This window comes from Populus alba, chromosome 14 (assembly GCF_005239225.2).
Source record: "Populus alba chromosome 14, ASM523922v2, whole genome shotgun sequence".
NCBI classification, from domain to species: Eukaryota; Viridiplantae; Streptophyta; class Magnoliopsida; order Malpighiales; family Salicaceae; genus Populus; species Populus alba.
Genome location: NC_133297.1, coordinates 9,016,702 through 9,041,774, shown reverse-complemented (window position 1 = coordinate 9,041,774; position 25,073 = coordinate 9,016,702). Strand labels below are relative to the sequence as shown.

At 32.2% G+C, this 25,073-nt stretch overlaps 2 protein-coding genes across 2 annotated transcripts; one reads left to right on the top strand and one right to left on the bottom strand.

Moving 5' to 3' along the window:
• Positions 1-4,287: 4,287 nt before the first annotated feature.
• On the top strand, positions 4,288-8,186 carry LOC118041090 (gibberellin 2-beta-dioxygenase 2). The gene is made up of 3 exons (XM_035048219.2): positions 4,288-4,895; positions 7,137-7,488; positions 7,626-8,186. The coding sequence occupies exons 1-3, from the start codon at positions 4,516-4,518 to the stop codon at positions 7,884-7,886; spliced, it is 993 nt and encodes a 330-aa protein (XP_034904110.1). The 5' UTR covers positions 4,288-4,515; the 3' UTR covers positions 7,887-8,186.
• A 4,124-nt stretch (positions 8,187-12,310) lies between these two features.
• Positions 12,311-14,752, bottom strand: LOC118041091 (probable pectinesterase 53). Its single transcript, XM_035048220.2, has 5 exons — positions 14,366-14,752; positions 14,073-14,262; positions 13,296-13,499; positions 12,845-13,080; positions 12,311-12,763 (listed from the first exon to the last, which is right to left on the bottom strand). The coding sequence occupies exons 1-5, from the start codon at positions 14,716-14,718 to the stop codon at positions 12,613-12,615; spliced, it is 1,134 nt and encodes a 377-aa protein (XP_034904111.1). The 5' UTR covers positions 14,719-14,752; the 3' UTR covers positions 12,311-12,612.
• Positions 14,753-25,073: the final 10,321 nt, after the last annotated feature.

Genomic DNA, 25,073 nt, shown 5'->3' with positions numbered 1-25,073 from the left:
CATCAACCCTTATAATCAACATAATATTGATTGATATGTAACTAGCTTTTAGAAGACTTTTCGCACAACTACTGTATAGAGGATGATGATCCTAGATCCCTATATGGTATGTTTGAATTTGAAGCGATCTTATATCTAAAAGTGTTGAGTGTAGCATCTTTCCAGGCTCAAAGGCATTTGGGTTGATTGTGTAGTTGAGCCCAAAAAAATAAGATTTGGCATCTTGTCAGATCCATATATATTTGGGTCTGGCATGTACCTAAGCCCAAGGAAGTCAGTTCAGGCATCTTGTCATGTTCATATGTACTTAGGCTTAACATGTAGTCGAGTCCAAGGGAGTTGGGCTTGACATCTCGCTAAACCAACATATTCTTGGGCTTGACGCATGACTAAGGCCAGAGGAGTTGGGTCTGACATCTCGACATACCCGCATGCGTTTGGGCCTAACAGGTGGTTGACCCCAATGAAGTTGAGTTTGGCATCTTGATAGACCTATATATGCTTGAGCTTAGGACGTGGTTGAGCTCGCTTGAGTGGAAGCTAGGCCTGACACCTCGCCAGACCCGTATACGTTTGAGCTCAGCGCATGGCTGAACTGAATGAAGTTAGGCCTAACGCATTCAAGGGAGCTGGGTCTGACATCTCGTTAGACCCACGTGTATTTGAGCCTAGCGTGTTGCTGAACCTAAAAAAGTTAGGTTTGACATATCACAAGATCCATGTGTTTGAGCCTAGCACATAATTGAACCTAAAAGAGTTGGATTTGACATCTCATTATATTCACATGCATTTGAACGTTACACCTACCCATTAAAAATTTCATAATTAAGATAAAAAATGGAGATTACCTATAACAATTAGAGATGACCATCAAATTAAAAAGTTAGGCACTTGTTTCAACATCACAGGTTTTTTGTTAAAAAATTTAAACTGCCTTGCCGTAAAATCATCAATCAAAATTTGAAAATTTTAATATCAGTTAATGGATTAGAAGTTATACCTTATTTGTTCTAAAAAAAAATTGTTTTAGGTTATTTTCATCAAACATATTTTTAATTAAACTTATTTTTTGTCATATATTATTTATAAAAATAACTTTTGAATTTTAACTCAAAATTAAAAATTATAATTCAAAAATTAAGTATTACTTTAAAAAGTACGAGTTTTTTACTACGATCATTCATCTTCTCACATATTATATTATTATGTATGAACTGTATAAAATTTTTTTATTTTGGTTTTTAAACTTTTTATTTAGTGATTTAGTTTTTTAAATTATAAAAATATTTAACTTTCAGCGGAGTGCGGGTTAGTAATCAGTAATTGAAGACGGGGATAAAGTTTTGTCTGTAACGCCGTTTAAATTTCTTTTGTTTTCTATGAAATCATATTTAAACAAAGCATACAAGAGCCGTCCAAGTAACTAAAAGTCTTTGGTCTATAAACATACCAAGCTGGCTTTTGAATTCTTTGCTTTTTTTATTTTAAAAAAACAGAGATTTATTTTTTTACTTTTTTTAATCTTCACCAAGTGGGCATGCACGCGTGCACACTTTATGCCTTTTTGGAACTTGCAGGGCAATCCCTGTTCACACACGGTCCAATTTATATAGTCACTCAACTTCAATACAACATGTTGCCCTGAAATTGGGTGACCAACAGTATTTTATAATCAAATCCCCGATCAACTGGTCGTTCATCGCTTAACACTTGATTGGTTTCCCATGACCCGAAACAATTTTATTTCTTAGATGTTCTAATTAATGGAATTTTAATATTTGAAAGGCTAAGGAGGATCTTCATTCCAATCAGATGATGTTAATCAACAATAAATCCAATTATCTTGTGGGAGTAATGGATTATTTAATGTAGGTAGTTAAAAAAATGGGAAAGCGCGAGAATTTAAGGTGCCCCCTCTTTTTATTTATGAAATATCTCATGTAAAATCATTATTTTCTTGAAGAATATTTTTTTTAAAAATAATTTATTTTTCACTTTGGATAATGTTAAGGATATTTTTCTAAATAGTAATTAATTTCAAATTGATAGTTACAGGAAGATGGTATTATTATATAAAAATAACTAGCAGTTGTCCCGTGCTTTGTTATGGATGAAATCATTTTCTTGACACAAAGTAAAAAAAATATATTGAAATTGTATAACACAAGTTAATCATTGAATTCATGATTGATGTCACGAGCACAATCACAATATACTAATCTAATTGGCCAAGTGGCCTTTTCATTTTCATTTTCTTTATTCTCTCATGTCCTTTTTGGCTTCAAGCTTAACAAAATTCTAGACCAAATAGAGAAGAGAAACATAGACAAGATTGAAGAAAAAAAGGGCTTGCTCTATGGTAAATCAGGACTCGATTAAAAAGTTATGACAGATTCAAGAACTAAATTAAAGAAAAAAAATGTTAAAAGTTTGATGTATGCAACAGATGCGCTAGCATGTAGGAGATGTTATTGTATTAAGGTGGCGTGTGCATGCTTTTCTAACCTAAAAAAGACAGTAAGACACCTTTTTTGATAATGTTTAAATCATAGTGAAATAGACATTGTATGTTGTCGGTGATGCCACATATTCACCTCTGGTGTGTCTTTATCGATCAATTTTTTTTTTCTCTTCTTTCTTGATTTTCACACCTGCTATAGAAAAAAATTTATTTTTAACCTAACTTCAATTTCAACCCCTCTATTTCTCATCATTTGTTTAATGGAAAATCCAAACTATTTTTTCAAATTAAGCATCAACTCATTACCGTCAATTTATTATCATGATATTTCTTTAATACCGCAAGAACTTATAATAAGCTAATTTAATGAAATTATAAAATCAATTCTCATTTAAAATAACGGAGTGAACTAGAAAACAAAAACCTATGATTATAAGAAAATGGAAAAAGGGCCAAACAATAAGTGCACAAAAATTGGAGTAGTAGAACACAAAGGTCAACAAGTTTATCTCTTACAAAGATGATGGTATTGTTAGAGGTTGTGAATATCGATAATAGTAATTGAGGATTGGAATTAGTTTATCTCAGTTGAATCAGATTCTTAATTGATCTGGTCGAAGTGGAACTGAATAGGAGTTTTCGCGTGGTCTGTTTTCATAAAGTCTAGTGATGCCATCAACCAACTTGCAGCATCCTCCATATTTTTCATAATTTCTTATATTTTTGTGACTCCGTAGATAATTATTATAAAACAAGTTATAAAAGCATCCCGAATTTTGTATTCCCTAATTACATAAATAAATAAAAAACAAACCCGTTAAATCAGTAACAAAGACACATGATATACGAGAACAATTAAGACAATCTTTTCTCGGCTCCAAATTTTTCCATGTACAATATTTTACAAAAGGGAATATTCACTAATTATGTCCATATATTTTATAAAAGGGAAGAGGAGAAACTTAAAAGAAATGATTTATTTATTCCACGATAAAGGATATTATGCACCCGGAGAGGACAATGGAGAAACCTAATCTTCTTGATACGATGATGATGCCAATAAGTTGCTGGGCATATTCACTGAAGAACATACTTTTTTAGGCATAATTTATATTGGTCCACCGCACCCGCCATGGAAGAGCAGCGCAGATTCGGTTGGGACGAATAACTTTTTAGGCGTAATTTATCTAAGTACTCCGTTCGAGTCAAGTTCAACGACAAGGAGGGTAATTAACTAACTAACTAAGTAATTAATTAAAATCAAAGGTGAAGCGTATCTAGAAAGAGTGGAAATTATGGTAAGTCGGGGGCAAAAAAGCAATGGTCAAAACACGCGTAAATTAAAATTCGGTCCATGGAGCTTGACGCCCACACGCTTTTGCGGAGCGTTGGTGACAAAATCCAATTAGAGGGAGACAAACAGCCGCTACCCAGGTTGGCCCCAACCTCCCCCCCACCTAATGTAAGCCACTTCTCACCTTTTTATTTCCCTCCCTCCACCACGCGCACCCCCTTTCATTTGGTGATGTGGATTTATCCACTCTTTTCTTCTCCTTTATTTTTTTCGCCTTTCCAAGTCTCCCTCTCCCTCTCCCTCTCCCTCTATTGCTGCACTTGTATTTTCTTTCTGACCATAGCATAGGCGAACAAAAAAAGCCGTGAAGGGGGTGCGAGCTTCCTCTTTCTTCTTCTTCTTCTTGTGTGTGTGTGTGTAAATATATAAAATTTAGAAATTTAGTTTTAAAATAAATTTTTTACTATAAAAAATTAAAAAAAGATTGGACTGTCACACATGGAAAAGTCGATGTCTCCTATATGTTGGTGATCCCTATTTAAATCCAATGAATTAGACAAAAGTGCCCAACCTTGTATTATAATATCAATACCTCTCTCCCTACCCCAGTCCCCTCCTCTCTCTCTATGTTGCAGTATATAAGAGGTAGCACCTCGACCCTTATGGATCATTCCTCCAAAATTCAAAGTTCAAACTAAAATTCTTGATTTTTACCTTTGATAATTACCTCCCTCCCTCCCTCCCTTAATTATAAGCAAGAATGGTAGTTCCTTCTCCAACACCAAAACGAACCAAAAAAACGAAGGCTCTAGGAATTCCTACCGTTGATCTTTCTCTTGACAACTCGAGCGTATCGCAGTTGATCGTCAGAGCATGCGAAGAATATGGATTCTTCAAAGTTATAAATCATGGGGTCAGCAAGGAGGTCGTAGCAAGACTGGAGGAGGAAGCAGCTCGTTTTTTCGGAAAACCAGCCACGGAGAAGCAACAGGCTGGACCTGCTAGTCCCTTTGGATATGGTTGCAAGAACATTGGCCGCCATGGTGACACGGGCGAGCTCGAGTATCTTCTCCTCCACACCAATCCTCTCTCCGTCTCTGAAAGATCCAAAACCATCTCGAACGACCCTTCAGGATTCAGGTAATTTAAACATGTTCTGTATATATGTCCTGTCTATTCAAGTGATTGATTGATCACGCTGTTTTTGGTATCTTCTGCACAAGCATGTTGTTTTATGTGGATCACAAACACTGATCATCATTGATGACACGAATATATATAGACAAACGCAATGACAAAAATAATCATACACACGAGGGATTAAAGGGGAGAGGGAGATGTTTTCTGTGTCAACAATGTGGTACAGGTTCGCGGGGTTTATGCTCAGTTAATTTGTGGCGTGCTCGGTTCATTTTCAACTGGTTTTTTATTGTATAATTTAATATTATCATATGATAACGGTTGCACACTTCTTAAAGAACTCTGGTCTTTGAATGGAACTTTGGTGGGCAAGGGAATTTATTATGAAATGGAAATGGTGGAAAGTTGTTAAGTGTAAATGCTTGGTATCCTAGAAAAGGACATCTTTCCTTCTTCAAAAGAGAAAGAATTACTAATTAAATGCAACTTACAATTCATTTTTCTTTTCCTCTCAATTTAATATATCCAATAATCCCGTTTACCTCGTTATCTGTAATAAGTTTCGTCAACTATTTTAACACACACACACACACATGAAAGACGCAACCCGTAATGTAGAAATCCTCCTCCCCCGGAGTATTACGTAGAGGTTGCGTCTGAGACCATGTGTTTGACATGAAAAAAATATTAAATTTATACTGTTTTAGTTTGTTTTAATAGTTTTGATGTATTAATATTTTAAAAAATACTTAAATATATTTTCAAGTACAATATATTTTTTAAAAAATACTTGGTAAAACAATATTAAAAACACAAGAGCTCTGTACCTCTAAAAATTAAATCCCTCGGATAACTGTTCTATTATTCATCCCTTGATCACTCTTTATTTATAGGACTAGTACTAGTCTTTTGGACTCTGCCCACTCTAGTTGCTCTTGATTAATGAATATCTTAATTCTGAAAAAGAAAAGAAAAACCACGAAAACAACCCGATGCCTTCCCAAGCTTACGGTCCCAACTTGTGATTGAAGGTAAACCTTGCCTTACTTTGCTTTATGCACCGTCAACAGCTATTAGCCACATGTCATGCTTCTTTTATATATAGGTATAAACGCGGGGGGGGGCTAAAAACGGTCCAACATGACTCAATCAAACAATCTTGGGAATTACAAAGAGAGATCAGCATGCCCTACCCAAAAGATTCAAATGTTCACCAATCACCACCTCCTTTTTATCTTTAATGTTGAAAGTATCCTTAGTTTTTTATTTTTTATTTTAATTACAAAGAGAGATCAGCATGCCCTACCCAAAAGATTCAAATGTTCACCAATCACCACCTCCTTTTTATCTTTAATGTTGAAAGTATCCTTAGTTTTTTATTTTTTATTTTTTTTGCATTATTTCATGCACCCGCGAGTAGAAATCATGAAAATGAGGAGTCGTTATAAGGATTTCTTTATAAAAAGATCGCAGGGATCTTGTCGTGCTCAATGTTGAGCCTCCTAAACTGAATCAATTACATACTTAAACTAGACAAGAGAAAGACAACATGCGAATATATGCTTGCTACATAAGTCCTTGTATTGGACACTCACATAAAAGTCTATATATAACCATAATATTCACATTTTATTTATGTTTGATTTTCTCTTACCAATAATAATAATAATAAAAAACACTAGCAATAATGAAGCCCCACTTTTCTGTCAGTCGAGCACTTGCCCATAACCATATCATTGCTCCCATGAACAAAACAAATCAAGAAACAAAACAAATCAAGTATAAATAGATGATAAAGTCATAGAGAAATCAATAACTTCACAATCAAATCAAGAAAGAAATAAAAAACTTCACTATCAAATCAAGAAAAAAGATATGGTGATCAGCTAGCTTAGTACATACTAAATTGGGTAATAAGTAAAATTCACGTTCTTTACCATACAAAGCAAAGAAGCTCTTAAGTGGAGACATTAGATTATTCATGTGGGTTCTTGCTATTTGCTACTATGATTTGAAGCCGCACCTAGAAAACTTTATTCATAGAGGAGCTTTTTTTCTTTAAAAAACTTCAAGCTCTACACCTCTGCAACTTCAATTCTATATTTGTCAATTATCGATCTTTATGTTACTACGTCTCTTCTTTCTTTTATGTTTTTTGGGTAAAATGTTAGCGTGCCTTTCCTTTCCTTTCCTTTCTTCCCTTTTCCTCTCTAATGCTCGGTGGCGCTACCATTTCTGCAGTGGTGCGGTGAGTGATTACATACGAGCAGTTAGGCAGCTTGCATGTGAGATTCTTGATCTAGCGGCTGAGGGCTTGTGGGTACCGGATAAACATGTATTCAGTAGGCTCATAAGAGACGTCCATAGCGATTCAGTTCTTAGACTTAATCACTATCCTGCAGTCGAAGAGATCACAGATTGGGACCCATCACCTATAAGAATTGGTTTTGGTGAGCACTCCGACCCTCAGATCTTGACCATCTTGCGATCCAACGATGTTGCGGGCCTCCAAATTTGCTTGCACGATGGTTTGTGGGTACCCGTCCCTCCTGACCCCACAGGATTCTACGTGATTGTGGGTGATACCTTTCAGGTTTGTAATGATCACTCATGTAGGCTATCATTTTCCCCATTATTAAAGAAAAAAAAAGCAAATTCTACCAAATTTTCTCAATAATAATGCTTTTTTTTTTTTTTTTTTTTTTTTTTTTTTATGGTGTCAATTCTTAGGTTTTAACGAATGGGAGATTTAAAAGCGTGAGGCATAGGGTACTGGCGAACTCGAGCCAGCCAAGAATGTCAATGATGTATTTTGGGGCACCACCCCCTACTGCATGGATCTCTCCTCTCTCACACATGGTTTCACAGCAAAATCCAAGCCTTTATAAACCCTTCACTTGGAGTGAATTCAAGAAAGCTGCCTACTCTCTACGTTTGAGAGATACGCGTCTTGACCTCTTCAAGATTCACGCCACTGAAAAATCTGCTTAATTGTGTTTGGCCCTCTCTCTCTCTCTATATATATATTATTTAAGGTCCCAGTCTTTGTACTTGTTGGATAGGATAGAAAGAATTAGGGACAGAAAAAGAAAACTCTTGCAGATGTAAATAGGTCATAAGGTTAAAGTTGACGGATTATGCTATTGGATCGGCTTCTTTCTCTCCTTTCTTTCTACCACTTTGGTTCCAACATTTGTTCTTGTTGTAGCATCTCGTGAATGGAGGGAAAATAGTGTAAGTCAGGTGCATGTCGCTCTATTACAAAAAAAATATATGGCTGTTTATTTTGTATGCTTTTTGTGCACAACCTTGTACTTCACAGTTATAATAGTGTTAGATTTTCAATACTAGAAAATTATTTTCTCCCTTTTGTTAACTCCACATTCAATTGAGTTAACACTCTATTATGAGTTTGGCCTCTTCAAATTACTGATTCATAGTGTTTAATTTTTTTAATGGACAACCCAATGATGTTTTTTTGATCAACTTATGCACATAAATATAACAAGCTCATCCACGTTAATTTTCAGCCCAGTAAAGAAATTATGAGAAATTATTATAAATAAAATCTCAAATAATTTATACATTTTTATTGTTGTCGATTGTAGTATTGTCTTCAAACCTCCCTCATCACCCGCTCTAGCTACAATATTGACGTGATCAATTATTGAGATGAGTGATTTTCAAAAGTTTATCTTCTAAAAATTAACATGAAAAACAGGACATTTAATATCTTTATAATTTACTTCTCGCTAGTCGCTAGCTCTTTCCTTAAACAATTACTGGTACTTTAGTTCTCCCTCTCTATATATAACCTTACTCTTTGTATGTACTCTCTAATTTAATTTTTTTTTTTTTTAAATGTTGAAGTCCTAAGTTATTAGAGAGACGGAAACACAGATGCCATTTAACTGATATTAGTTTCAGCGGTTAAATGGGAATTGACCATAATTCCTTTTTTTTTTAGTGAAAAATGAAAATGGTGTCTCAATTCTCATGTAACCTTTTTTTTATTTATTTATAAATACCTCATAAATTCTTCCGATATAAGATTTATAATCTCTATATTCTCAATATTTTTAATATATATATTTTGTAAAGTCTTTTTTTTATATAAAATATCATTTTATTTTTGCTCTTCAAAAATATATTTAAGTATTAGAAAGTCCCAAAATATACAATTTTTTTTTTGAAGATACCAGCTATCAACTACCTTAATCTACCGGGCTTCAAGTACAAACTACCGGCTACTTGATTAGATTGTCAATTAAAAATAAAAAATTAACTAATTATTCAATACATAAATTTTGCTCTTAAGCTATTTAGATTTTTTAAGACATGATAAGAAGTGTTTGTTAGAGAGAAACTAGAAAAAAAAAAGTCTAGTTATAAATTACATCGATAAAAGTGTGATGTTTTTTTTATTCATTGAGAGAATTAAAATAACTTTGGATCATATATCGATCCAAAGTGTAATTTTTTTTTTTAATTAATTGAGAGAATTCAAAGAACAGTGGATTATTCAACGGGGATAGTCCTCTTTCAGTACATAATAATATAATAATATTAGTTATTAATTAGGATTTGAACCTGTTTTATTATAAAAATGCAATCCCTAAATAAGCTAGCTTGGTTCTATTTTTCAAAGGACAATATAAAAACATGACTTGATGTTTTCGTTTAGCAAACTTGTGACTGTTGAAGTGGTGTCAATTTTTCAGATTGCAGTACCGTGCAAGCTTTAAATTGGATGTAATATGTGTTATCTTATATATTGAGGTAATTTAATCCTTCACTCGCCCATGATGCCTGCCTGGTCTAATTTTGCGGCTTAGAAGGGAAGCACTGGTGAAAAATAATATTTTGGCCAACCTGATGCAGACATCTTCATGTGTACTATTTTTTTTAAGTGAAAGGAAGTTTTTTTTTTTTTTTTTTAATTTATGTGGATGTCCGGGCCAGCTTGCGTGCACCACGATTAATTCCACGGCTCATTGAATATCCTACAAACCCAGTGAACATATAAGACACTGTGAAGATGATAGATATATACAGTAAGGTTTGAATCCAAAATATAAAAAAAACAAGTTTTTTCAACTACTAGGCAAAGAACTGTGAATGAAAGTTTTCTTACTAGGATGGGATGAGGGTACTGGCACGCCCTGCTTCCAATCTCACCAACCATGACAGAAAGAATTCATGGTAGTTCGATCAACCAGACTGTGCCTTGCTGAGTAACGTTAGGTACGAAATAGATAGTGACTTCTATGGAGATTTCCTTAATTTGCATTCTTTGTTAATTTCCCAATTTCCCATAAAAGTACTTGTCATGATTATCAATCTACACGGCCACATAAGTTAACCTCACTTGATGATGGATTTTTCTCACCACTTTGTAAGATCACACATACCAATCAACAAATTAGTCACAAGATGACGACGGTGACGCCTCTCGTTTTTCCAAATTTTTAGTTTTTAGGTACGGGATTAATTACAGATGCCAATCAGAATTCAGAAACAACCTGTTCTATCTAGCCTAGTGCCTATTTTGGGTCAAATTAAATGAGTGATGGACACTGCTTGTTAAAACAAGTTGACTGGTTTATCACACCAATATCGACATCGATGTATATGATGATGTTGACATTTTATATTGCACAAGCATGTTAAAGTTGATGGGTTATGGGATAGTTTGTGATAATTTAACTAATTTTATTAATTTTAAAATTTATAGTTATATAAATTTCTAGTAATTATAAGATTTGTAAAATTTAAATTAATAATTTTTAAAAAACAAACTTAAAACATAATTAGTTTAGCTACTAAACTTATTTTTATTGGATTTAATTAAGTCTTGAGGTTGCCCAACTCCCCCTTTGACTCGTTTAGAGGGGTTAGATGGCCGAGACCCTCACAAAACTTACATGGCACGAACTGCATGGATAGATCGATTTCATGTCTCCAATATTTTTTCTACGGAAAAATGCGTTCAAGCTTGCATGAAGAAGCTGTGCAATTAACTATAATTGATTAATTAATCTTTATGCATGTACATGTGAGCACGTAAAGACACGTACAGCATTCTTGTTGTGAAGTTGATCATAGTTCAGAAGGGTAGTTGAACTGATGTTTATAATAAGTTATAAAGAGAGGATATATATAGATAGTGGTGATAATCTAGCTAGAGAGCTGCTTCGTGGCGTGTTTCTGCTCCTGTCCTAGCCAGGCTTGTTAGGGCAAACATGGCTTCATTAGCGTTGTTGCTGAAAGCTCTAGTGAGATGCCAGTACCAGGATGATCTTTTTCCAGAGGAAATGAAAGAATCGAACTGCAAGACCGGCGACAGCAGGAGAGAACATGGGACTGAAACCAGGTTTGCCAGTACTGGTCAGCATAGCTGTGAGAGTGAAGACGATAAGAGCGTCCACAGCTGGAAGATCTCTGAATCTTGCATCTGGACTTGATTTGGAGCATTGATAAGTTGTCCTTACCTAGATTCTAATATTTCAAATGTATAGATGTGCAATTGCACATCAAATAGTTTTCTTCTTTGGGTTATACAAATTAAATAATTAAATACATACCATTTATACATGCATGCTAATTACATTTTACTATACATCTATATTTCAATTACAAATAATAAAACTAGAAGGCATTAGACTGTAGATTGTGCATAGTATAATCTATAGTAAAATATATATATTGATGCTTCCCTTAAAAAACTAAATAATTGAAAAAACACTCAAGGATAATTTTGTATTTTCATATCTTTATTGCATAGTATAGTATAATTGCTTCTATGTCCCTGCAAAAAGAAAAACTAATGTTTGAGAGGTTCTTTTTTAAAGTTCACATTTTTTATAGTCTAATTATCCCTCATAGCTCTTGGAATCAACCTTTTTTTTTTTTTTTTTTTTCTTCTAAGATAAAAGGATATTTTTGATGTTTTAACCTCAGTTTATTTTTTGTTGCAATTATCGAGTGAGGTTAAGAATGTTATAGTTTTTTTATAAATATAAAAAGAAAAAATGGTTGGTAGCATGTGGGAAGGCTCTACGGGTGAAATGTGCGCGCCTCCTGAATTATATTACTTATTATCAAAATAATACTATTATTTAGTATTTCTTTTATATGATGCAATTATGTTTCTGGTTGGACTTTTTTTAATGGGATCCTAGCTCCTCTTCAAACAACTCTATCGTTGGCACCGCAATCTTCATAATCTTATAGATTCAAGAATCACAAGTACTAGTATTATGAATCCTAATTAGTAACATCAAATTTCGTTATAGAACTAGCTAGTTGCAGGTTTTCAAATAAAGGAGTAGTGCATGGTGATCAAGATTCGTTCTCGATTTTCTAACAAGATCATTGAATTATATAAATTTCTTGCAACACTTTAGATTCAAGATTATATGCAAGGACGTATTTGTCAAATCTTTTTAATTAAAAATAAATCATATTGTTTTCTAATTTCCCCTCCATACTCGGAACAACAATACATGGTAACTTTCATTAACAAATATGAATGAAAGTGCTTAAAACACACACCAATTCAATCAAGATCTTAACTATCCACTTGAATTTATTATGAAAAAAGGTAAGGCAGAGAAATTTAATTTTTGCCTTCGCGAAGAGCAGCACCATCGAGCATCACCAGCAACACTTTTAAGGACATCATATATTGGCCCTTGGATGCATGAGAACTCAAATTTTAAGGGCTAATGAGCCAGGTATCCCCTTCGACATAGTAAGTTCCGATAAAAGGCCGGGCCTCTTCATCTGTCAAAACACGAGCCCATGCCACGCGTCCGGTCAGGTTGGCTCCAGGTCCAGTACACTTGTACTCTCCATAATACACTCTCCTGCCAAACATTATCAGAACAACAAAGTAGATAATTATAAAACTATTAAATTTGTCCAGATGATTGATTATAGTAACTTACGAATCGCGTCTCTGGTCACCCCAGTCGTTCCAGCCTTGAGGAAGAATTATTTTGTCCATGAAAGTGTAAGAGAAAATAACTCTGGAATAATCGCCCCAAGCTCTCCCGAGGTAGATCAAACCACTCCCAGTTATTGTAGAATCCTTGAAGGAAAACCCACTTGCCAATGAAGAATTGCTACGCTTTTGAGCAGTCAGGGATGCCACTTTCTTGGCAATGGAATTCAAATGGCAATTCTGCACATAATATTTTACGTCTTAATTTGCTGTTAGGAGGGAACAAATCAGAACTACAATCCCCATTGTACATCTTCAGATTCCATGGGCCTCCAATGGAACCTTAATAATAAGTTTATTAGTCATAAGCAGGCAATTATATACCCTTCAACAAGTATTCTTGACACTCACGAGCCAGACCGTAATAAGAAGTAACAATAGGGACGTAGACTAACCTCGTAGAAGGACCTGCCAGACCCGAAAATAAAATCAACCGAGCCTTGAATGAAGCAATTATTGAAATAGTGAAGACCCTTGTGGTCATATAGAGTGTCTTGATTTCCAAAAAAGCTACAGTTATAAAATGCCGCCTTGGTCCCTGATATACGAAGTGCTACGGCTTGCCCTTGTTTGGTTCCAATCACATGTGGAGCTGTGTTCTGCATCAATTCACAGAGATTTCTTTTGTATTAATTAATTGCAATTCAGTTCCATAATTTAACTCTGTTGCTTCTTGTTCGGTCTTCCTATGAAACCTGGACGTTTATATACTCCTCCGGCTCCGAGTGTGAGCTCATCATGATGTAAAACAGGGAATTTATCAAGGACAGCGAACAATATCATCATCAAAGGATTTGCAATTTAATTTATCATTGCTCCAGTTTTGCAGTCCCGTGAATAGACACTAGTTTGTGTCGGGAATTTTGGAGTTTTCGAGCAACAATGGAATCTTTGTGTCCACCAACATTGTCATTTCATACGTGTGAAGCGCTAGCTAGGCTGCTGAATTGCCGAGCAGATCCAGTTTTATAGAAGGCATGAGTTGCCTTGACATAAAAAAAAACCTTCTACTTTATATTCTTAATATTTAATCCAAATGTCGAGGGAAAAAACGAGAGAGAATATTAAGAAACAAAGTTACTATCCACACAATTATAGGAAACTTGCCAAAAAAGGCGCTTAAAACCCGGTCTTTAGTCAAGCCTGTTTTGATCATGACTTTTAGCTCTTACCTCAAATTTCATGTTGATGGCAACAAAATAATTTGCATCTACGGCAACAGTTGCACTTTGATATGTTCTCAATGGCTTCCCATCTTTTCCTGAAACCGAGGCAGTGTCATTGCCAGTAATAGTTGGTGGCTCACTCGAGTCGCCTAGAAATGTAACAAAGGGCACTGTTCTAGGGATAAAAATCTTTTCCCTGGAATAATCCTCACATCAAGTTAGTATCTTCATGAGTAGAGACGATTAATCCTGTATTAATGTGATGTACAGGTTTGACATTTAGAGGATTGAAAACGTACCTATACACACCAGGTTTGATTGCAATTATAATCCTTCTGGTGTTGTATGGTGGAATGCTATAGATAGCTTCTGTTATGGTCTTAAAATCTCCAGTCCCGTCTTGGCTTACAGTCACCCTGACACTGTTCATCTCAGCTTGCCGTAGCTTGCCGTCGAGAACTAATTTGCCACCAGCGCCTGGGGTCTGAACGGTAGATTTTGCCACCAACATCGCCCTCTTTTGGTGATTATTAACATTCCATGACACCCACCTGCTGTAGTCTCTTTCTGTGTCTAATAAACTCCACGAAGATGACTTTAAGCAAAAGATAGATAATAAAAGAAAGAAGAGAAAATGGGATTTTGACGCCATAAGATTGCTCGCAGCACTGCATGATGTCTTGCCATGGTATGGGAATATAAAATGCCAATGAGGAGAGGGTTTGAAATCGACATTGTCCAGCACTGCACTTACAATATTATCCCTTTTGCGCGTGGTCTCCACAGATATCCATTATGATCCGAGCTTTGAGGCTGGATATCACAAATTTTAGATATAAAACTAGCTTTAATACTCGCGCGATGCTGCGGGTCATTTTTTTTGTATAAAAAATATTTTAAAAAATAAAAATTAAAAAATTTTGGGTTTTTCTGCAAAGTTATACCCAAGAATCTTGAGTTTGGCTGTAACGCCTGACCTAGGAGTAATATTTATAATATTAATAATAAAATTAAACTTGCATGACCCAAGTTTAAGTGAGACTGACTGTAACACCAGACCCAAGAATATTGGATGTGGGTCTAGCTTTAAGGTTGTGTCATAAAAGTGTGATAATTATATATATTAATTAAAAAAAAATCAACAAAAAGGAAAAAACCTAATGAAGAAAAAGAAAAAGAAATTGAATTAATTAGGTTAGCCCTTTAAACCAGGTTATCTCGTAAAACCTAGGATTTGCATCGTGAAAGTTTGATAACTAAATAGAAAAAAAAATGATGGGTTTGTCTAGAATTAACCGGGTTAACCCACAAAACCAAGTTAACCCGTCAAGCCTAGGATACATGTCATGAAAATCTGAAATTAAATAGAAAAAAAATTAACTTTAACAAACAAAACTAAATGAAAAAAATAACTCGTTAAATCAGGTTAATCCATCAAATCCGAGATTCGTATCATGAAAATATGATAACTAAATAAAAAAAAAATTAACATTAACAAAATAAATCAAACAAAAAAAATCATTAAAAAAATTAAAAACAAAAAACAAAAGAAAAAAACAGTCATATAATATAATACAATATAATAATAATTATAATGAAAAAACATGGGGAAAGTTAAAGTTAAAGCTAAATTCTCAACCAACTTAATATTAAAAAAATAAATTTAACAAAGATAATTTAAAAAATAAACATGTGGGGGAAAGACTGTAGCCAAACAAAAATCATGTAAGGGGAACATTGTAGTAATCTATAGTGTTTTTTTTTTCTTTTTGAAAAAAACTACAAAGCTAAGTTCTCAACCAACTTAACATAGAAAAAACCTAATTTTTTTTTTTACATTAAAAAACTAAATTAAACAAAAAAAATTTCATTAAAAGAAAAAAAAAAGTCAAAGTATTTCATTATGTGCACAATGATACATTATATGTAAAAAACAGAAGAAACAAAAGCGAGGAAAAAAAAAAAAACAAAGCTGTTACAGTGAAAAACCCATGCGTTAAAAAAAAAAACATGTAAAAAAAACAAAAACAAAAAAAAAGGAAAAAAAAGGAAAAACTGCTACAAAAAAAAAACCAAAAACAAAAAAAAATGCCACATAAAAAAAAAAAAAATAAATTTTAGAGTTCTTATTAATAAAAAAATAAATTTAACAAAGATACTTTAAAAAATAAACATGTGAGGAAAAGACTGCAGCCAAACAAAAATCATGCAAGGGAAACACTATAATAATCCATAGTGTTTTTTTTTCTTTTTGAAAAAAGCTATAAAGTTAAGTTCTCAACTAGCTTAATATAGAAAAAAAAAACTGAGATCCGTGTAATGAAAGTATGATAACTAAATTAATTTTTTTTTTTCACATGAACAAACTAAAATCATTAAAAGAAAAAAAACACAGAAAAAAAAAACCTATGGGTAAAATGAAAAAAAAAATCAAGTGTTTCACTGTGTGCACATTGATATATTATATGTAAAAAACAGAAGAAACAAAAGCAAGGAAAAAAAAAAAAAAAACAAAATTGCTATAGTGAAAAATCAACGCGTTAAAAAAAAAAGTAAAAAAAAGAAAAAAAAAAAGGAAAAAAATGCTACAGAAAAAAAAACTCAAAAAAAAAAAGCCACAGACAAAAAAAAAACTGAAAAAAAAAACTGCAGAAAAAAACAAAAATTGCAGCAAAAAAAAAAACAGCTTTAGCTACAGTGAATTTCCTACGCGTTTTAGTATATTACTTAATTAGCAAAGCAAAAGGAATGGTATGTCATGCACAAACACAATAGAACATACAGTAGCACAAGATTGAAAAGTACATGGAATTACTGTAAAGAACTTACAGCCATTTAGTTTGTACGTGTTGAAGCAACAAAAATCCAAATAGTTTAGGAATAAAATTTGCAGGTTGAATATTTAATTAATTAATTGATTTTAATAATTTTATTTATTTATTTTTTTGTTAAGGTGGTTGATAACTATTTAGTGCTTTGCAGGCTAAGGTGGCTTGTGGTTAACACCTGCAAAAAGTTTTTTTTGGTGGAAGTGGAGACTCTCCGATACTTAAATAAATATCTTTTTAGAAAAATACAATACAATAATATTCTAGAAATAGATGCTATGAAAATATATATGCAACAAATAATAAAGATTATGGACCTTTGTTCTGAAGGTTTAATGGTGTATTTATAGCCAACGAGTCTTGTCTTTTTATAAAGAGATGAGTTTAAAGTGTAATTTTACATTGATAGCATTTAACGAGAGATAAATATCCTTTACATCTATATTAATGCTTGGTGGGAATATTGTGGATATTTAGAGGATTTTTATATATCTAAAAAGTATAGAAAAATCAAGGAGGATGCTCATTTCTTTAGATTGCTTAAGGGAGGATGCACATTTCCTTAGACTTGACTAATTGTCAAGTCTACATGCATTGGGTCTGACATGTTTTCTAGACTCACGTTATCTTGGACTTGATGGATGACCAAGTTCAAATATCTTGGGTCTAGTATGTTTGTCATAGCCATGTTATCATGGACTTGACTGATTGTCAAGTCTAAGTGTCTCGGGTTTGACAAATATACTAGACCCATGTTATTCTAGACTTGGCTAAATGCTATCTCCAAATACCTTGGGTCTGACATGTTCGTCAAATCCACATTACCTTATTTTCTTCTATGTGCTAAGGAATAATGATCATTTTCTTGGCCGTGCCTTAAGCTTTGCACATTGCCAATCTCAATCGCATCTGGATCTGACTACCAGACCCAACATGTGCCAAGTCTAATTACAACTGAGTCTGGCTAGTGTTAGACCCAATGTTTTTGAGAATAAAGACACTATCAAGCCCAATTATATCTGAATTTGACTAGCACTAAACTCAATTTGCCTTTTCTAAGATGTACTTGTTTTTCCAAAAATTTATATTCATGAATCTTTCTTGATCCGGTAATTTATATACCAATAAAAACTTGGTTAAATGTATGCGCACACTCCCTAATGTAATTAACTACGAGGAGGCTAGAATCAAACAGCTTTGAATCTTCTTAAGTATAAAATATTGATAACCGGGTCATAATCTGGAGTATTTAGGTTGTCATCATGTGTGCATTGAAAACACATCTTTGCTTTTTGTGGATTTGTGGTCTGAAAAGTGAAAACACCATATTCCCTGAACCATTGGTGATCAATTGCATTCAAATGACTTAATTGGCCTTCAATTATGATTACATTAATTTGGGGTTCCCATGAAGATACAGATTTGATGTTAAAAGTCCTACACTCCCTTTCTCTGAGATCATTATCGCCATTAAATGGAGGCTAGCTCGATCACAATTCATGGATTTAAAAGCTAGCTAGGTTGATAGATTATAGAACTTCTAAAACAATTAATCCATACTTCACATCTGTTCATGTAGATATGCAGACGTCCTCATATTACCGTGGGATGAGAAAAGGAAAGAAGATGCACAAACCAGCGAGAAAGGGGCATTCTCGGAAGAGGTCTATCAATAAACCATTGAGGATTGGTTGGATGGGGTCCCCTATTCTTAATTTGCTAAATTTACAGAATTTGGAACCCATCTCATCCCTCAATGGTGGAGTAGGAGTGGGAATGGGAAACTAGCTGTCTTCCATTTTCCTACTGGAGAGCTTGGCCATTCTATCATGCAGGTGGAGTACCAGAGGAACCAAGTCTAGTGCTGTCCAGAGATTAGCCATTTGTGAATACCATGCACGTGCCCAGCAGGCCACTGATCAAAACTTACCACATGGGTGATGGTGCAGAAAAGCCACCTTGTTTTGGCTTCCAGAGTTCCATTGCCTCGATCGCTTTGAAAGCCAGGGCCTGAAGGACTCCTCAAACCAAAGCTAACGATTTGGAGCATTACAGAAAGTCAACACTTGCATGAGTATGGTTGTCCAGTTCTTCTGTATAATTACGAATCCCTTCTCAAAACTGTTCTATGGCAAGAAATGGTCAGTCGAGTCTATTCTTTGTTTCTCTCCTTTTGTGATCTTCATAATTCATAAATAACAGTCAGCTAAACATTCCTTATAACGATATCCCCGGGAAAATCCAAGAGGTAAGAAAATGAACGAAAGACAGTAAACTTTGGTTTTGTTTCAAATTGTAAGAGATAGAATTGTAAGAGATAGTCACACCCTCAAAACAATGTGAGCACGTCTGTTCATGTACAATTTAATGTTGAAAACTGTACAGCTCCATCATTCTTCATTTTCCGGTCCCAAGGAGTGTAATTTCTTGAAAATGGGACAAGAGAGCCGATCTGTGTCCCCCCTTGTTACTTTTGTTTCTTCAATCTTACATCTTTCATGTGTACTTAATTGCTTATGAATAACTGTAAGAAGTAAGTTGAATGTTAGAACCAAGATTACTTCGAGTGAATTCCCATGTAGTTTTAAATTTATTTCTATTAAAAAATATTCTAGCAATACCTAGATAATTTTTATATTAAAAAAATTAATATCACCCCCAACATAATAATACAAGAAATGATTTAATAATTTCTAAAACTTTGAATTAACAAATTAGTTATATTAAAGTACAAGGACTAAGTTATAGTATAATTCCAAAAAATTAAAACTCGGTTATACAAATGCAAATGAATCATGCAAAAAAAAAAAAAAAGATATGCCAAGAATTGCACTTCCTTTTCACTACCAAAATATTGAAAAAAGTTGGTGGGATATTTCGGTAGTGTTTAATTAAAATTCCAGCGGTATTAGCATTGTTGATAGAAAATTATCGTTAGAAAATATTTCATCAGGTCTTTTAATTTGTTCCATTAAAATTTTCATTAGCAATTGCTAACATCAACAAAATTTTCACATCAAAAAATTAGATTTTATCACTTATTTTTCATCAGCACTTAGATTAATGATGGAATAAGAGAGTTAAAAAATTTGCAAACCTTCATCAATTCCACCACCATTTTTTTTTTTGTTTTTGACAAAATGATTACGAACACTCCGATGGAATTTTCAACAAAAATATTGATGGAATCGCAATTCCATTGTTTTTACTATTGTTTTGTTGTTGTTATAATCCTCAAACCAAGAATTTGATAATTAAAAAATAAAAAACCATAACAAAAGGCATCTCTACAAGTCAACAATTACTCACAACCACAACAAAAACACATCTTAAAAAATTAAAATAATGAACATAAGTTAGAAAAATATACAATAAAATTATCCAATAAATATAAATTAACATGATGCAATATAAAACACTTAACAAATATAGAAAAGAAGTCCTCCTACTGCCTTCAAATATATATGTGATTATTCAAAGTCCACGGCCGCTATAGGCAAATTGGCAGGTATCCTCTTTCATTTTCACCAAAACTTAATTGAGTGAATTATACTATAGCTTAATCTATATATAGTTTTAAAAAATTAGTCAATGGACCATCATAATTTGAAAAATAATTATATTGTTTCCTAACCATCTTGCCCACTAAATGCCTAATGGATTTATTAATTTTTCAATAATATTTAATTGTCTTTTCATTCATATCCATCTTGAGTTTGTTTATAGAAAAATAAATAAATAAATGAAAAACCCATTAACCTGAAAAACATTCATTGTAAAAAGCTTGATTATCCTGACATTACGGCCAACTTAATTTTTTTAAATATTTTTAAGGTCAGAAATCCCTTCATAGAGCTGCATTTTAAGTCGTGCCTCTCTGCGGCCTCGTTTACACTTGGTGTGGTCACGCAGACGTAAGCAATGACTGCATTTTATCTCTTATAAAATTGAAGCAACCTCAAGTTTTTCTACCACCCACTAAACCGTTTACTTGGAGTTTACTAAGCAATTGGTCACTGCATCTAGAAAATTGGATTTTTTTCCCCATTCAGACGTCGAGTCCTGTACTTTCATGATTCAGAAGGCCTACACCGAGTCAGAGGCAAGACTCAGGAGGCTTCTCCTGCTATTATTTTTTCTAATGTACTGTTTAGAATTATTACGCAGCCCACTCAGATCATTTGGTGCGTGCACCGAATTTCTGCAACATGAAAAATTTACCAGAATCGCTTGTCAAACCATCAGATGTCCTTCACCAAACCTCCCCATTGCTCGTGTTCTTCTTTTTCACCCTCCCCTTTTCGACATTATAAAATATCTTAACCTGTCACCTGTGATAAATCTTGACCTCGGAGGCTGAGACCTAACCGACCAAGGGCTGTCTGGGGTTGCGAGTCAACTCATGTTTTATGATTTTTAAGTGTTGTTTTTAGTAAACAAATATAAGTAAAAGTAAAATCATTAGCATGCACATGATTCTGATCACATAGCATTCTTGAATAAAAAACAAACGCCTCCTTTGGATTACCAAAATTTGCATAGGCTTTTATCATGGTAGTATACATAATTAATGAGTTTCTTGGGATATCGACAGTATCAATCAATTTTTCAGCATAATTAAGAGAGCCCAAATTGTTAAATGAAGCAAATGACAATAAAAGGCGGCCAAATGCATGTTTTTCTTTGATAAAAGAGGTTTTTATGAGAGGGGTGTGTAGTTGTATTGGTTCTTTGGGTTTTTGTTGTTTTGGAGAAGAGAAATGGCATGGCCAGGTTTGCTTAATTGTTGTTTTTGTTCTTGTTGAGTGTTGTGGTTTTGTTGGGTATTGTAAGAGTTAAGGAGTGGAAGAAGATATGCTCATGTCTGGCAATCTTGGTTTTCGAAAGAAAAGAAAGAGATGAATATTTTTGAAAAATAGTTTTCAATGTTAATTATAATTGAATTCATTAAGCAAATCAGAGGTTCCTTTTGATTTGCTTTTGGTAATATTTATTTTATAAATTGAATTCCATTTTAAATTCAAATCAATATCCCAAAACGTTTTTCAAACATACAAATTAATTTAGCCACGTGAATTGAATTTAATTTCAAGGTACCAAACAGGAGTTTATATTAACCAAAGTTTTGTTTTTTCATCATTTTCATTTTTTTAATTGTAGCCTTTTATACCTTAATTAATTACCAAATATTTGAATTCTTTTAGGAAATAAAAATTCAACGATAAAGGATCAAAATGTAAAATTATTAAGGAAAAATATAAAAATACCAAATCTTGAAATTTCATTTAATAACTTCAGTTTTTAAGTTGAACCGGTTCTTTATTATGATATCAAAGCTTTATTGACCAAATAATTATGAGTTCAAATCTCACAATTTTTATTTTATTTTAATTAAAATTAATAAATAACATAAGGTAATGTGAGCTTTTATTAGTTTCAAAAACTAAAAAACTTTCACTTGAGAATGTATTTTAAAAAATAATATAAAATAAAATCTTGAAATCTCACCTAACAACTTAAACTTTTAAGTAGAATTATTTTGTTTTGTAAATAACAATGATAAATGTCATGCCAGTCTTAAATTTGCTTGAAAAAATTATGTTTAATCAACTTATTTTCTTTTTTAGTACTCTACATTTCCTTTAGTTTTTTTTTTAATTTTATTTTTGTCTAAAAATTTATTTTCTTATCATTTCAATCTCTAAGTCCAATAAAGAAAAGAAATGAAGTAGAGAGAAAGTTAGTGAATTATCACTTTTCGGTGATGAAACTCACCATTCTTTGTATCAATGATGTCCATTTGATGATAGTTTTTTCTTCTTTTATAAACATACCTGAAAAAATAGATCATGTTCCATTTATATTTTTTTATTCAATTGATTTTCATAGTGATTTTGATGTTAATAGGTGGTTTATTAGACAAAAAAAAAACCCAACCTATTTTTTGGCCACTATAATGATGGTTGGATTCTAGATAGCAATCTAGTATGCAACATGTCTCCCTCTTAATAATAATAAAAAAAATGGAGTGAACAATGCATCATGCTCTTGAGACAAAAATAAAAGAAAACAAGAATTGACATGAGTTATTTATTTATTTATTTATTTATTAAGGCTAGGTGTGTGGGCTTGGATCATTAATGTCTAACCACTTTTTTTTTTTATTATTCCTTTCCATTAATTTTTTTTTCTATTGAACTAGTTTTTTTTTTATATATATAGTGGATTAATTTTTTTTTTAGTTGCGTTATATTTTGAAGAGATTAGTTTAATTTTTCATATAAAAAAAAACTTAAAATAAAAAGGATAATTAATGTAAAACACTTGCATGTACATATATATTTTTATTTCTACTATAAAGATTAGCTCCCTATTTTAATATTTAATTAGTGTTAACAACTCTTTTTTATTTATGAGTTCATATATTTTGTAATTTATTTTATAAAGCATAAATAAAATCTTTTCGTTTCTTAATTAAAAAATATTAAGAATTGAACTTCATAATTTATTTTAGTTTGCTTTCTATAATGTAATTGTATTCTCAAACAAACGTCTTGGCATTTGATTAATACTTCATATTTCGAGCATCAATTTGTTATCATATAGTTAAATAAAAATATATTTTTATTAAATCTAGTAGAGTTCACGACCAAGATCTCGAGTTTAGTGGATTAATAAGTTAACAAGAATCAATCTAATATGTTATCGTCTTAATGTTTTAAAAACCAAATTATGTTTTTACTAGATGTTTAGGTTGCTTTTGGATATACCAAGTTAATTGCATTATATAAAAAAAACTCGTATAAGATTTGATTTTAAAATTGAGTTAGGTAAGAAGTTGAGTCAAGAGATTTCAAATTTAACCTTCTAATCTAAGTTTAATAGCATTATCAAAGAATTGTTTATAATTTAAATATCTTTTTTTATACATTCTAAAACATTTTGGCCTGATCTAGAATATAGCATGTGACATTTATCTAATAACTACCTCTTGAATAAAAGCTTCTTCGACAATCTTAAATATAACAGTCACAAAAATAATATTATCTTATCTATTAAATATTTACTCGTTACAAAGTAAATAATATTTATTTTACTTTCAAAATTAACAACGTACATCTCAAATCATGACTGTACAATAATACTAGTAACTAGTATCATTATAAGATAATTATTTAAGTTACTGAGTGGTAAAATAAGTTACTGCCAGATAATAAATATAAATATTTAATAGCTTGTAACTTGAAAACACTAGTATAATTACCGTAACTTAAAATAACCATAGCAAACTCTATAAAAAGACAGTGAAGATTAGTGATTTTAGAGTGTAGAAAAACACTCTAAAATCACTAATCAATCAATCAATCACAACTAATTAATCATTAATTATTATTTTTTCTATTTTATTTTCAACTAAATTATCCTATTTACACCACGAGCTTTGACAAACTTGGTCGAGATTATAGGTGTTTTATTTTCTTGGATTTCTTTTGTTCACTTATTTCTTTTTTATTTTGAATATTAATATTTAGATTCTTGAGGATTAATTATTTTTTTAATTTATTTTTTATAAATTTGACTTTGATTTTATCATTCGAGTTAAATATACTAGCTTGAATTGGCTAGAAATATTTTATATATTTTATTATTTTTTTAAATTTAATTCTTTAATATTTGATTAATTTAAAATTTAATTTTGTGATTTTTTTATAGTTGTTTTATTATTATTATTATTATTATTTAAAAAAATTCAATTCATTTACTGTTATTCTTTTTCGATGAAAATGAATGTTTTTCATTCTTTAAAACATCATTGCAGTGCCCAAGCATCAATTTTTTATACGTTATAGAAAAACCCATGTAGTATTTACAAAGACTTGTAGATTTACTTCTTAATTTCTCATGAATAAATCTATTAAACTCGATCGGAAAAAAAATATTTGTTCCAATGTACGACGATAAGTTAAGAAAATAAAAATGACTATGACTATGACTATGACTAATGTAACATGTTTGATAATTTTACAGCTGACTCTGAGTTAGTCTTCGTTGATGTTCACATTGAGGTATTGACTATGACTAAGTTAAGAATTTTTTTTTTTTTTTTATTAAAATTGAGTTTGGTTTGTACTTTTTGTATCGTTTTGATGTGCTGATATCAAAAATAATTTTTAAAAAA

Bases quoted from the DNA above. Each gene is read 5' to 3' on its own strand.
- LOC118041091 (XM_035048220.2), bottom strand. From the start codon at position 14,718: ATGGCGTCAAAATCCCATTTTCTCTTCTTTCTTTTATTATCTATCTTT. The intron at 14,263-14,365 runs GTACGTTTTCAA...GGATTATTCCAG, and splicing joins ATCAAACCTGGTGTGTATAG to GGAAAAGATTTTTATCCCTA. The intron at 12,764-12,844 runs GTAAGTTACTAT...AATGTTTGGCAG, and splicing joins GGTGACCAGAGACGCGATTC to GAGAGTGTATTATGGAGAGT.
- LOC118041090 (XM_035048219.2), top strand. From the start codon at position 4,516: ATGGTAGTTCCTTCTCCAACACCAAAACGAACCAAAAAAACGAAGGCT. The intron at 4,896-7,136 runs GTAATTTAAACA...CCATTTCTGCAG, and splicing joins AACGACCCTTCAGGATTCAG to TGGTGCGGTGAGTGATTACA. The intron at 7,489-7,625 runs GTTTGTAATGAT...GTCAATTCTTAG, and splicing joins TTGTGGGTGATACCTTTCAG to GTTTTAACGAATGGGAGATT.